The 15,665-nt window shown below is 27.3% G+C and overlaps 1 protein-coding gene across 6 annotated transcripts in view; it reads right to left on the bottom strand.

Annotated features, from left to right (window-relative positions):
- LOC107453556 (dipeptidyl peptidase 3) overlaps nt 1-15,665 on the bottom strand; it is a 58,475-nt gene that overhangs the window by 19,101 nt on the left and 23,709 nt on the right. For all 6 annotated transcript variants that reach the window (XM_087152349.1, XM_043052011.3, XM_087152351.1 and 3 more), the window contains 6 exons: nt 13,226-13,312; nt 11,419-11,556; nt 7,251-7,325; nt 5,113-5,206; nt 3,215-3,336; nt 881-1,011 (listed from right to left, as the gene is read on the bottom strand). In XM_087152349.1, coding sequence (XP_087008475.1) covers nt 881-1,011; nt 3,215-3,336; nt 5,113-5,206; nt 7,251-7,325; nt 11,419-11,556; nt 13,226-13,312 — 647 coding nt within the window. The remainder of the gene's footprint in view (nt 1-880; nt 1,012-3,214; nt 3,337-5,112; nt 5,207-7,250; nt 7,326-11,418; nt 11,557-13,225; nt 13,313-15,665) is intronic.

Here is a 15,665-nt window from a genome sequence, read left to right as displayed (position 1 = left end):
GTTGAGCATGAAGAAGTCAGACATAAGATAGCCCTAGCTGATAGTATTTGATTTACATCAGCTTCTAGCCAAATTGAACTGCTGATGAGATCAATTTGGACTAATAAGTAAAAAACTTGAGAAGAAAAGAGGTAAAAACAAAAGAACCGGAAAGAAAGAACCAGTGGAACTTTTAAAGGATTTTTATTTCTGAACAAAGATAAACAAATAAACTAAGATGACTCGGTAATCCAAAAGGCAACAGAAAATAAGTACGTCTTATTTTTTCAGATCGGTTTACATATAGATTTTGAATTTTGGGTAAATTTTCAATGAAAAAAGGAGACTCACAGCTTATATAAACGGATGAGCTTATATCCAGAAACACGAGATAAATACCCTCAAAAAAAGTGTAAAATTATGATCTATATAGTTTTTGCTTTTTTTTAAATTTATTAAAAACTAATGAGAAAGTATTATTAAAATATCCTTTAACATACCAATGTCCATGATTATAACTGTCAAACATCATCTACTCCGTTGTAAAATCCATATATCTTTATAGAATATTTAAAGCTCAAGTCTTATGTTTATTATATTAGCAAACTTAAATCAATCAGTTTTTTTTTTTTTTTTTTACTTTTTTGCAATATTAATGATATATGAGACCAATTATATACAGTTCATAATAAACGAAGAATATTTTAAAAAGTTATTAAAAAATAAAATAATACAATACGCTAAATTTGTAAACACTTTAAATAATACATTTTTGGAAATATAATTTCTTTACACAATTGTGAGACAATGAGTGAAATTCTAAAAATAAAGCTAAAACTTGTACGTCACATATATTTTTTAACATTATTCTGAAGTAATGAATGAAATTTTAAAAACATGCCTTTCAACAATGGGTCCTTTATCTTTAACCCAAAGGGTTGATCCCTCTTTATGAGCATCAATAGATCCTGTTCGAAAACTCTGGATATACTTTTCTATCATTTGTTCTTCAGTAGCATTGGCAGCGTACATCTGTTTATGAAGTAAGACACTTGTTTGATTCATTGTAGACAAGAATATTAATTATTTGAAGATATTTAATGGAAAAAAATTTGAATGGAAATAATTTAATGTTTTTAGTAGACTTGAAAAATAGAGTCAACTTTTAAAAGTATAGAAATACAAGGAAATTATAAAATTTTTTCATGTTGAAAATTGTCTCATTATTAGACTTACAACCTACTATAACATGCTTTCCAAAATAAGAAATCTGAGTTTTTTAAAAATGGGATTAATTAATTTAGATTTCCAGTTATGAGTTAGAACCAATATTTAATTCTGTAAAAAAATTAAACAATAAAATATTTCTTTAATAGCACCAAACTACTGTCTTATATACAGTGATGCTGCTTATGCATTTTATTTTAATAGCCGTTGTTGAACAGTCGACCCAGTTTTGAGTGTACAACTACCCATGTTCAACTACGTAACCTTGTGATCTTAAACCCAATCCAGAAGACAAGGGAACTCTTGAATCAAGTATTTGGAGAAATTTACCTTCCTGGAGGATTTTTTGATGGCACTAACCCAGATTTGCGTTATATAAAAAGAAAACCACGAAAAAACCCCTACAGTTAACCTGAGGTCAAGTGAACTCCACGATTTGCCTACCACTGAGGATATTTCACATTAGCACTGCGATCGGTGCATGATGGGTGCCGAACTCGTATCAACCAGCCACCACTGAGAATCGAGTCTGAGTTATCTTATTTTGAGTCAAGCATTCTATCCCGTGAGCTACGACGGCTTTCTGCTTATGCATTTTTTTTATAGCCGTCGTTGAACAGCCGACTCAATTTTGGATTTATGACTACTAGTGTTCAACTCCATAGCCTTGTAATTTGAACCCAATCCAGAAGATAAAGAAACTCCTGAATAAAGTATTGAGAATAATTTTGCCTTCGTAGCAGACTTTTTGACGGAACTAACACACATTTGGGTAACATGGAGAGGAAAGCAAAGAAAACCTCCTACTGTTAGACTCACGGTAAAGGGACTCTTACCCATGATTCGTCTACCACTTAGGATATTTTACGTCAGCACTGTGGTTGGTACAAGACGGATGCGGAATTCGTATTGACCAGCCATTGCTTGGATTCAAACCCTGTTCACCTCATTGCCAAGCGAACGCTCTATCCCCTGCACCAATACGGCTTACAGCAAACCAAATGCACCAAAAAAAATCACAAGAGGAACCCATAGAAAAAATTACAGTGCACCCCTAGAATGCATAATTCTTTGTCCTCCCCCCCCCCTAAAAAATAGCAGATTTGTGTACAAAAAATTAAAATAAATTTTAAAAATTCATTCCTTTTCTTCTTGAATTAATAGCAGGAGAAGAAATTGAAAAAAATTCTCAGTTAAATTGATATAGAAATTTTGGTTTTAATTCTTTATTTAATTATCATTGTTGAAAGAATCAGTAATAGTTTTTATTCCCCTAAATATTTATTTTTATGCCTGTATATCTTTAAAGTAGAAATTTATATTATTTTACATAAGATCCAGCTTTTAGTAAAATGGGACAGAGAAAATTTCAAAAACATGTAGTTTCCAAAGCCTAATGGAATCACTGCATATAGGTTTTCAATATTATGCATTGACAACCTACATTTACCTTCAAGGGGTAAAGTCGAACCTACAAAAGTATCTATGATGGGTAAAGTCAAAACATCATCTTCTCGCAAATACTTTGATTCAGTTTTAACTAATGACTATATAAATGACAAAATTTGGGAAAATAATACCAAAAAAAAATCAATAAAAAAAAACGGTAAAAAAATTGTGACTCGTAATTTATATTGTATCACACAGTAATAACAGCACAGTATTGACTTGATTTTCTTTCCAATAAATTAACTAGGATAGCAATTTTAGAGGTAAGACTGATGTCATTGAAAATTTATTCTACCTTTACAACGTTATGCAAGAAAGACACTTATTGTATTTGGTTAGACTAATCAAAATAGGACATTTCATATGGATGATTATAGTCTATTATTATGCATGAAGATCTTCATGTAATTTAAAATATATGGATACCAAAATTTGAATGCATAGGTAAGGTTGATATTTAGTTATTTAAGATAGTAAATATAAGTAATGGCTCATTAGTATAAAAGTGTATGCATTGAATGTATAAAATCAACAATATAGTGTACAATAAAAAACTGACCTTGGCTTGCATCAAATATTCATTCACTCTTTTAAGAAGCTCACTATAATCGCCACGAGTGATAATAAACATATGAGAATCACAATCATTTGAGAATAATAAGGACTTTTCTTCTGAATCACCTAGAAATGATAAAAGTAAAACAAATTCAATGAAAATGAAAGTTTGCTATATATCTGAACATAATGAAGTAGTATGAATTAACAACTAACAATCAATAAATTAAAGTATTAATTGCTATTCCAATTATTATATGGTTTCTATATATTACCACCTAGTTCATAAGTTTTTGCAAGTTCTTAAGTCTTCACCTACTTGTAGAGATTCCATTCTCTGTTCTAAAGATTGGATTGTAGTGTTCTTAGAAGGTAATTATGCTCCATGCACAGATGGGCGGTTGTAAAGCTTTGTGCAAAGGCCAGGTGATTAATAACAATATCAACTCTCTGATTTAAATTGAGGGAAAATAGTGCAGATATGCATCAGCCTCGTCTTTAAGGCATCCTCAAGAATAAATCCGGAACTGTCACCAAAAGCCTATTGGTGCAGCCCCAATGTGACACAAACAACAATCCAAACCAATTAAAAATTAGCAATAAAAAATCACTTGAAAATGGGTAGCTAAACTGAGGGGAATAAGATATGTTCTTTTTTCTGAATTCACAAATATTAAAAACAATTAGTAAATTTAAATATATAATTATAAAATCTGTTAAATAATTTTTAAACTACAAATGGAAGTTGAGCCATGGTGGCTCAGAGGATAGAGCGCTCCCTCTCAATGAGTTGATCTGGGTTCGAATTCCGGCAATGGCTGGATGATTTGAATTCCGACTTGTACCGACTACAGTGCTGGCACGAAATATCCTCAGTGGTACACTGGTAATGGGCTAGAGTCCCTTTGCCGTCAGGCTAACCGTGGGAGGTTTTCATGGTTTCCCTCTCCATGCAACGCAAATGCGGGGGATAGTTCCATCAAAAAGTCCTCCATGAAGGCAAATTTCTCCAAATACTTGATCCAGGAGTTTCTTTGTCTTCTGGAATGGGTTCAAAACTATGATGATATGAAGTTGAACATTTGTAGTCATAAACTAAAAATTTGGTGGGCTGCTCAACGATGGTTATAAAATAGAAGTTAAAGATAAACATGTCCAGCAAGAACGTAAAAATACTGCCATAATTTTTTAAGTGCATTTTGTCAGCAAAGAAAATAATAAGAAAGTGTATATGCTAGAGGGAGTACTACTTCAGAAATCATAAAATCTGCATAGTAGAATTCTTAGTGCAAAGTGAAATTTAGAAAAGATTTCGGTGATCAAAAGCATTCAGGTTTAGACTGAAATCTTAACTACTAAAGTATAACACAAAAAAAATGTATACCAGTTAAAAATAAGGAGTCTAGTTGAAAATGCCAATTTTGAAACAACATAGATTTCAAAAACGTAAGTTGTGGTGTAACTGATGTTAGTACACAAGAGGTTGTTTTCAAGCAGCCACAGTTACTATTTACAAACTGGCAAAACTTCCCATAAACTATATATTTAGCTATTTGCTACCCTATTTTAGAATTTTCAGAATAGTATGCTTATTTACTTTTAAAACAATAGGAAGGGGGAAATAGAGAAGGAATTTCGTAAATATTATTATTCAGAGAGCTTTCAATAAAGTCCAATTATAAAATTATCTAAAACATATATAGTACATATTATATATAGGTAACTTGGTTAAGTTTTAACATATCTTTTCATGTATTACTTGAGTTAGTGATTAGTATATGTACTTGTAAATAAGTAGTCCTTTAAAACACAATAATCCATTTAAGCAAATCCTGTATTGATAAAAATTTAAACAAGAACATAAGGAATTATCAAAATTAAATGTGAATTAATGAGAAGTACCTGTTTGTAAAACAGATGCCAATCGTATTTCATAGCAGATTTTCCCAGAATCATTGACCGTTTTAAATACTCGGGTGTTATAAGCTTCCAAATTCTAAAAAGATAAGACACTATAATCAAACCTCAAAAGTATAAGATAAACTAATTATTCTTTACAACAATAGATATAATTTGAGAACTAAGTGGACAAAAGGTATAAAAGACAATTTTAAAAAAAACTAAGATTTATGGGTGAAAGTTTTTATTTTAGCTTTATTTAACTACAAAACATTAATTAAGTTTGCTGTCTTTTTGTTGCAAATATCTCAATATATGAAGGATTCAAGAGACGATCTATGAAAGTTTTTAAAATGGAAAGATGATTGTGTACATTAACAGTTGAGAAGTAACCTCAGAAAACCTTAATTTTGGTAGAATAATAACCCTTTTGAACTTTACAAGACATATATGTCCCTTCAGATGTTTCAAGTAGACTATAAGGGTAAATAAATTTCATTTCAAGATTAGATTTGTAAAATACAGTCCTTTGAATTACCCTCTTTCCATTTGGATAGTTGGAAGCACTTTAAAACTGTCATGGTGACATAGCTTTAAATAAATCACATGTTTGTGAAGATTTATGCACCATTTTGTGAGGAAAATAACTAGAATAGAGCTGAGAAAAAATTGGTGTGACAAATTAAACTTAAATGTTAGTTTAATGACTTTTAGTTCAATAGCACACTCTAATGCTAATCCAATTAAAAGATTTTGAAAAGTACATATTGTTATAACTACACATTACAACTTACGTTTTTTTAGTGCATTAATGGTTTTGTAAAATTTATTAATGTATCATCTTTAAACAATAACACAACTAGTTCATTAGAAACTAAGATGTTTGTATCTAAATAACACAAATTAACTTTGAAATTGAATAATTATTTCTGAAATATTAATACCACTTGAAAAATTTATTAATTTTAAAATTGTTTTTTTTTTAAATTAGAAAATTAATAATTGTTCAAAAAATTATAAAACAATAACTTAATGAGAGAAATATACATCTCACACAGTAAAGCTTTAATAAGTAATAAAAGATAAAACAGACCTTACTTTTTCTTATTAAAATAATACACAGAGTTTAATTTTAATATTATGTATATGATGTTGAAAATGTTGTATTAAATTAAAGTTTGAGTCAAAGTGATTTAATTGGGACATAATTTTTCTCTCAAAGTAAACATAATTTACATTATAAATATTATGCAAACTGATACTCAAATTATCTTTCTCAAAACAAAGTGAGGTTATTCTTGCTCTAAAAAAATAGCTAAATGATAATAAAAAATTAATCAAATGGTCAAATCTTTAAAAAAAACATTGTTGCACAAGCTGTCCTTGGGGACGGGTAAAGAGTTTTTTCGAGCCCTGTTAAAATCACATAAATCAAAATAAATAAAATAAAATCTTCAACTACTAAGCCATAATATTTTTGTAGTTTATTTAAGTTTTTTAACTTGAACGTTAAACCAGTTTATAAATGTTTCATTTTAGAAATTGTAATAAGTGAATGTACTCTACTCACAAGTTTGCAAATGAGAGAATAATTAACAAATTTTCAAAAATTCATATTCATAAATAACTCTTATAAAGTCAACAAAGGATAGGGTACATTTGTGCTATGTAGACTAAAGCAAAAAACGATATGAATAAGGAACAGTTGAAAGTACATAAATGGACGTATAATATAGTTTCAGTTCTATAAACAAGAACTTTCCTCTGTATCTAAACACCAAAATGTCTTTTTTTCTAATGTTTAGACACTGAGGAAGGATTTTGCTTATAGAACTGATACCATGTAATACGCCCATTTATGTATTTTCCTTTGTGCCTTATTCACATTGTTTTCTGCTTTAAATCTTATAAATATTTATTAAAATTAAAATATCTCTTTATTGTTGGAATTCAAAGAAGAAATGTCTCTGAAAATATAAACAATTTAAGCAAAATTAATTCATAAGTTTATTGTTAGAAATTTTGAAGAACTCCAAATTTTAAAAATTAATTTTTCACTTCTATTAAAAAAAAAACACAATACTACTAACAAGCTTTCAATAAATAAAAACTTAACATTGAAAGGTAAAAAGTAAACTCACATGCTTTTCATAAAAATTCTTTACAATTTCCTTATCTTCCTCACAGAAATTTTTGGAAAAATATGTTGTTGTTCCCTATGATGAAAATAAATCACCTTAGTAAGGATTAAAAAATAAATTTGATACAAAACAAATTACCAGCATTTTTGGTTATTAAGACCCCTTTTCAATTGAAGACGTCTTCCAATTTAAGAGCAATTGCTATAGATAAGTAAATTAACAGTTAAAAGAGTAAATTAACAGTTGTAAACTTAAGTCGACAACTACATTCTATATTTACATGCATGGACAAAAGTTTTTGAAACCTACAAAAGCAAAATAAATAAATAAAACATGATGGTCTATATAACATACAGTATGGGATAACTTAAATATTATTGCTTAACAAAAGTAACTCTATAATATGATTACTATTAAATTTATTTAATCTAAAATAGAACATTTATTATGTCGATTAAAAAAATACATGTTTAAAATCAAAGGTGATATATATATATATATATATATAGCTTGTTAAAGAATGTCTACAAGGGCGCCGTCAGCGGAGTGCAAGAGGGTGCACTTGCAACCCCCTGGCTTTTTTAAAAAAAAACAATTAAAGAGATACAGAAAAACAATTTTGTTATAAAATTTTTTTATTCAGAAACAAATAATTAAGCAATTATTGATACATAGCAACTAAAAATTGTTTAATCAAACAAGAATTGCAATCGTCTTGTTTGCTGTCCAAATCTGTTTATAACTTTTTCAATTAATTCTGAGTCATCTTTGATTCTTTTCTTATGCACACTGAGCATGATCAAACTTGGCAGATATCTAAGCTATATTTTTAAATTTCATTTAATAAAATATAAATAATATTACATTTTCTATTAGCTATTTAGTTTAACAAAGGTGTATAGCACAAACTGACTTCTCACAACTGTAAAACTTCATCAACACAATAAATACCAATGTTAAGCGTGCACAAACACGTTAGTAAACGAAACTACTGTTTCTAGTTATTTGAGTTTCTAAGTCAGTAGCAATGACAGCGCCATCAGTACAGTTTCTCGTGGCAAAATTTGCAAGTAGGAGAAATTTGTACTTTTTTTTAAACAAACTTTCTTGTTAACAATGAAGTAATGTATCTTGAAAAAAATTAACAGCTGAAAGTATACATAATAACAAAACAAAATGTAATAAAATAATATTTTAATTTTCTTTTTTGGGGGGGTGTAGTTTGTTGGAGGGTTGCACGCCCTTTTATATTATTCCGGCGGCGCCCTTGAATGTCTAAAATTTCACCTAAAATATGTAAACTAATCAATAATAGCACAATCAATAACAGTTTTTTAACGTTTCTGTGAAATCAAAATTAATTCACACTCAAGGGTTATTTATTTAAGTGTTCCTGTGATAACAAAAGTCAGTTTCATAGAAAAAATATGGTGATTTCTGTTACCTGGTAGAAGAAACAACAATGATATTTAAAATATAGGAAAAACATCCAAATAGGTACAATAAATTAAGTTAAACAACCAAAAAAAACTAATTGCGATAATGTTTTAAAATGCTTTAGAATGTTTAAACTAAAATTACGAGCTTGTCTTCATATTGATGAAACTTAAAAATTGATGATAAAATTATCTTATAGATTTCTTAAAATTTATAAATTTACCTAATAAAAACGGAAAAAGAATTACAATATGTGATTCAAAACTCCACCAAAAATAAAAAGACATTGAGATATGAAAATTAACCACCAAAGTTAAAAACATATGTTCCAAAAGTATGATTCCCAAATTTAACCAGCAAAAGTGATCAAGTTACCCCAATGGTATAATTAACCACAGGTGATGGTGTTTTCAAAACAATTTACAAAATAAGCATGAATGATTAAATGTTTAAGATAAGTTTTAGTTTCTCTAGGAATAAAACAAAACAATATAGTTAATCAAAATTGTTTTATCGTTCAAAATTAACTATAGAAACAAACAAGTTAAATTTTTCATAAATAAAAAAAAATCCAGTAAAACTTTAAAACAATAAAAAGCATTTTGGTAAAAAATCATTAACATTTTTCTAACTGCAGCAAGTAATATATTTTCCTTGACTTCATATCAATTTAACCAAGTTAAATAGGTGAAAAATTCCGGTTTTTAAAGGTTTAATGCTTTTAACATCCTTAAACTATATTCATCAACATTTTTTTCACAGATGGTAGAAATGTATCATTTATACCATACTCTTTGTATAACCTGTTGCAAACTTCTTTTTTTCGAAACTGAGAAATATTTGTGAAAGACACAAAGATAATGGATGTTGAATGCATTAAGAAAAGATAAACATCAAAATTAAAATGTATTCTAAACAAAAAGAATTTAAAAGTTGGTTCTGAAACTTTTTTGAAAAGAGAGTAGAAGCAGTTGAGGTTACTTTAAAACATAATAAATATTTACATACGTAATATACTTGATATTTTAAAGAAGTTATTTGATACGCCCAGAAATTAATGGACATACCTTGAATAAGACTTCTTCAAAAACATTAATATTTTTGTTTAAATTGATTATCACAAGGAAACTTATGAAAAATCTCAAAACTTATTAAATTCATTGCCTGTCTAGTTAGATTACCACTCATCTGATACTTTACTACTGACTAAATTGAACTAATCAAGGTATGAAATCGATTTAAACAAATTTAAAGATAAAAATTTTAGGATAAAACTTTAAAATAATAACTTAAAATGGAAAAGCGCTAAAAGCCAAATTTGTCTCGCATAAACAATTTAGATAAAAAGTTCGAAACCAAAAATAAGCAAAACGAAGTTTTGAAGACCTCAGCCTGTGGGGTGCTCCCGGGACACTGTGGTGTAGCTGGTAATGAGTTAACAGACCATCTTGCTAAGCAGGGAGCTTCTATCCTACAGACATCAAAGAAAGCTGTCCCTCTCACCAATGCCAAGCATCTAATCAAGAAAAAGATGACGGATCTCACTTTAAACCAATACACTGAGAAAAATTCTGATAAGATCTGGTGGTATAATCTCAAAGATCTTCGTATGTGGCCAAGACGTAAGGCAGTTGCTGAGTTTCGACTGACTACTGGACACGACTTCCTCCTCAAACATCTCCATCGGATTTATGTTGCTTCTGTATGCTCTGTGACCTTCAAGCTGAGATGGATGCGGACTACCTTCGTCTCCGTCTGGCACTGGGGGATGTCTCTTTATGTGACCGTTACTGACGCGCAAGAGACTTATTGAGTTCATAGACTTTTCTCACCATGTTTGTTTGTGTTTGTTTATTTTGTTGTTTCTTCCTCCCTTTGTGGTGAGTGGTCTTTTGCAACCTTGGTCATTGGAAAGATAAAAAAAAAGTTTTGACGATATGCATGTTAGTAAAAACAACACTTCATCAGGGGACACACAATCTGCTAAAATGAACTAAGTCACACGACAGCCTATTAAGGGCAAAGGCCTATAGTGCCCACCCCAGTTTCTTGACCTCAGGCTCTGGGGTGCAGAAGCAAATGTTCCAGTGGGGTGGTCAGCCAAACATGGAAGGCGATTGTTTAATTCCCAAGCATACTAAGTAATCATATTATTGCCCCCTTGAATCGATGAAAGACTGAGTCAATCATGGCCGGTCTGAAAGTAGAATTCTGGACCTTTTGCAAGGAGTTCAAAGCACTACTATTTAGCCATCAGACCTCAATATAATATTACATACTCACAAAATTTTGGAAACTGAACTTTAAGTTATCAGCATATCTCTGAATTTCATTTTTACATACAAGATTAAAAAGAGCAATTGAAATACTTGAATAATTTATAACAACTTCAAATTAAAAGAGTTTGCATTCACTTAATATCATTTACTTAATATTATGCATTACATACATAAGTTTTAAAAAAAAACTTTAGAAGCAAATAAGTTGGTTTGAAATGTCTAGAAAATTCAATTGAATGTCACAATCAAAAGAGTAAATCTTTTCTCCAGTTATCAACATTTTTCAGAATTTAATTTTTATATGAATTTATAACATACAAGACTATACAGACCAATTGAAATTGAATAAGTCATAACAACTTCAAATTAAAAGAATTTGAATAATTCACTTAATATCACACATTGCATAAATTTAAAAAAATAAAAAATAAAAAAACAATAAGTTAGCTTACTATATCTGGAAAATTCAATTGGATGTCACAATCATCAAGAGAGTAAATCTTTTTGAAACAGCTTGATAACAAAAATGTCACTCTTTCTGGATAATTTTTGGCAAAGCTACTAGCCAGCACCAATTTTTCAAATTTCTCCTTTTGATTGAAAAAATTATAGATTGAAATTATTTACAATTTTAACACAGAAAATTTTAAAAAACAAACGTGAATAATATTTGTTAAAACATTTTTGTAACTTTAAACATCATTTTCATCAGTAGAATGAAAAAAAAAAATTGAAACAAATTATAAAATTATATAAGGTTCTTCCCTTTTTTCAAAAAAACAATCTATATTAAAAATGTAACTTAAGAAAATAATTATTTAGAATTTAAGTTTCATGCATAAAATTTGACAGCTGATTCTTCAATTTAAGAAACTAAGAAACTTATCAATATATACATATATATATAAATTTATTAGTAATTTACATTATTAAAATTCATGAGAATTATAATCAAGAATACATAAAAAATATAAACTTTATACTTGGAAATAACAATAAAAATTAGGGGGAAATATAAATATTAAAAGAAAAAAAACACGTCAATTTAAAATTAAACACTGAGCAAAGGTATAATTTGGAGGACAGAATTGGCTGTTTCTTTCAATATTCTTTTAACTAACTAAACTAAAAGTAAACAGTCACATGAAGCAAACTTATGAATTAATTATAAATTTTATTTGGTTGCATTTAGGTAACTAAAACTTTTCTACAAACTTAAATTGATCAAAACATCAATATTTAAGTTTAGAAATAGTTTTACAAGAAAATATTTATGAATGCACACATTTACATAGAATGCAAATTTATATATTTTAGAATAAAGGGCATTCTTTATATGAAAGTAACACATAAAAAATAGTTTTAAGTTTTTCATAAAAGTATTAAGAAAAAGTTATATCAGTTAATTATGCAACTTTAATGCAGAACAGTTAATTTAAGAAATGCATATTTCTATACAAGGTGAATATAAAATTTTTACACACACAATTATTTAGCAATATTCCAAAAATATTTTTAATCTGATTCAAAAAAAAAATAAAATCTTTATTATAATCTAATCTAAATAAATAAAACAAATATAAAAGTGTAACACTCACAACTATTTAGTAAATACTAAAAAATAGTTACCTTCAAGTTTGAAAAAGTTTTATTAAATAAAATTATAATATTTCTCAATGAAATATTATTTATTCCAACAATGCAAGTAAACAGTAGAGATTAATAGGAATGCAAAAGGTGTTTTTGTATAAGCAATAAGATATTTGTATAAGCAAGCTTTTGTTGAGTCTATCAAATCAAATTTATTAATTGAGATAATTTATTTATTAATAAATAATTTATTAATAAAGATAATTGGCAGAAATTAAAAAATAAGTAATGTTAGAAGAATAAGGAAAGGAATATGAAAAATATTTGACCCTTTTACCTTTTTTTTCTTTTCTTTGGTCAAGCAAAATAATTATCTTTTTCTAATTGTAAAGTGGTCTCTATCAATTAAAAGTGGTTAAAATTTAGGAAAATAAATAAATTACATAAAAAAAATTTTTTTTTAATTAATATAAATGGTATAATATTTAGTGAAAACATACTGAGCATTAAATCTTCTTTACAAAAGCCAAAAGAGTTCAAAAAAATAAGTTTTAATGCAATAACGAAAATAAGTATTAATGTAAAATAACTATGTAATATAAAATACTAACAAAATTTAATTTAAACATTTAAACTACATCAACATTTAAACTAAATTAATTTAATTACCTTGGGTAAATCTGGAACAAATTTACTACCCATACTCTTAAAATTGCCCATGCTGAACATTAGTCCACAAGAATAAATAATAAAAGCCTAAAATAAAAAGTAAAAACTATTATGACAAAATGTGTAATACATTATTAAAATTAATTGATTGGTATAACACACCAATCAATTTCAAATTACTAACTCTCATGCAAAAAAAAAAATTTACAAAATATCTGAGCCATTTATTTTTTAAATGAAAATTTAATGATTACACAGTTCGTGCAAAACATTTTTATATGTCGTCTTTGAAAGCTTTGGAAATTTAAAAATGTTTGAGTTTTTTTATACTGAATCACTTAAAATAATTAAAATATAAGAAACTTTCAGCTGAGCAAAAGTTAATATTTTTGAAAATAAGCAAGTAAAAATAACATAATGGATGCAATATTGCACAATTTTAGAAAAAAAAAAGTTATGATTTATATCTGAAAACAATACTAGCTTCAAAACATCATCTCATCAGTTATTTTACTTATTAATTATTAATACATCAAATAGTAAAAGTTTAAAAAAATTAAGTAGAAGTTCATATGAGCTAACTCAAAAAGTAAGAAAACTAATAATTTATAAATCATTTGCTTACCTAAAGTAAGAAATACTTAAACTTTAAATATCTTCAATGTCACAAATTATTCCTCAATTTTATAAATTATTTAATAAATAATAAGGTGATTTTTGGGGAAAATGACTTAAAAGTAATATTATTTTAACTTAACTTAAAAGTAATATTAATAAATTATTTATGACTTAAACTTAAAAGTAATATTTTCCATAAGCTTACATATTTATAGAACATATTTTTAGACACTGTTATTTATAAAGTAGAACCAATTGAAGCTAACGTAAAACTGAGAAATTAATAGAAATAATGTTAGATATATTGAAAAAAATTGATAGGTTTAAAGTTTACATAAAACAAAAATTGTGATAAAAACTAGAAACAAAGAAAAGAAACAAATATATACAACTTTATTATTCAGAAAAGCATTTTCATTAGATTTCAAAACCTATATTGTGTTAAAATACTTAATTAAATTCTTTTGATAAGTTTTTTTAAAAGAATTAGTGTTTATTTTAAGCCAAAAAATTTGTAATAGGGTCATTGTATCTTATTTTCCAAACTAAACCTGAGGTCTGATAATTTACTTATTCATTGCTCCAACTTGGAACATACAGCTTCCATCATGTATTGGCATCTTACTGTATTAATAACTAACAACCTTACCTCGTTCTATGACTTATCAATGATTTTTAATAGATTAATTTTCCTTTTCTAAGTTGTTAGACACAGCTTTTATCGTAGATTGACATCTTACTGCATTAATGACTAACAGTTTTACCTTGTTCTACGATTTATCAATGATCTTTAATTGATTAATTGTCATTTTTTAAGTTGTTACATACAGCTTTCATCATAGATGGCCTCTTACTCTATTAATGATTAACAGTTTTACCTTGTTTTATGATTTATCAATGATCTTTAGTTGATTAATTGTCATTCTTTAAGTTGTTATCTATTTTCCTCTTTCCCTGGGAAATTTGATCAAAAAGGTGCTATGATTTGTATTTTCTTTAACTCAAAAAATATCTAATTTATTGGTACATTCCAGTTTTTATTGTTTTCAATTCTTTGTTCTGTTATGTTTTTGCTTAGCTTTTAAAAGTAGTTTTGAGTTTTTAACTACATGGAAAAAAGGACTTATGTAAGGCAGCAATAAGGACTAACATAATATGATGTATAAAGTTCATATGAGACAATAAAATTATTTTTTACAATTTCATTTTTAAGACTTAGGGTCTCATAATCATAATCTATTAGATCTGGCTAAGGCTGCAAAATATCTAAATATTCCACTACCGTAGAATGAATAGCATAAGGGTACATTGAACTATTTAAGAAATAATTGAAAATGAGTTATTATTTAATTAGTTTACAAACATAAAGATATGGAAATTATTAAAACATGGAATCATAATGCAAAGCTATAATTTTTTTATAAAAACTATCACTAGCAGCATTGACAGAATTTTTCTCCTATATATGCTTATAAATCTTTAATTTTAGAAATAAATTTAAGAAAAAAAATTTCCAAAAAAAAAAAAAAAAAAAAAAGACAAATTAAGTTTAGAATTGTATGTAATTGGGCAAAAACAAATAGGACTCAGGTATCATTACATATCAACAACAAAAATATATAAAAAAAAATTTCATATATTTTTTTTCCTTAATTTTAAACATAGCCATTAAATTTTCATTAATAAATGATGATTAAACTATCATAATTCTATCACAATAAAACTTTTTAAGTTTACTGAAGAAAGTTTTTACAACTAAGCCAAAAGATTTCACTGAATGGTAAGCAAATAAAATCTCATTAATCATCGGCTTTAAAATATA

The sequence above is a fragment of the Parasteatoda tepidariorum genome, chromosome 9 (assembly GCF_982258835.1).
Source record: "Parasteatoda tepidariorum strain Cologne lab strain chromosome 9, Ptep-v5.0, whole genome shotgun sequence".
Classification (NCBI taxonomy): Eukaryota; Metazoa; Arthropoda; class Arachnida; order Araneae; family Theridiidae; genus Parasteatoda; species Parasteatoda tepidariorum.
Note: the sequence above shows the minus strand (reverse complement) of the source record. Positions and strands in the feature narration are given on the sequence as shown.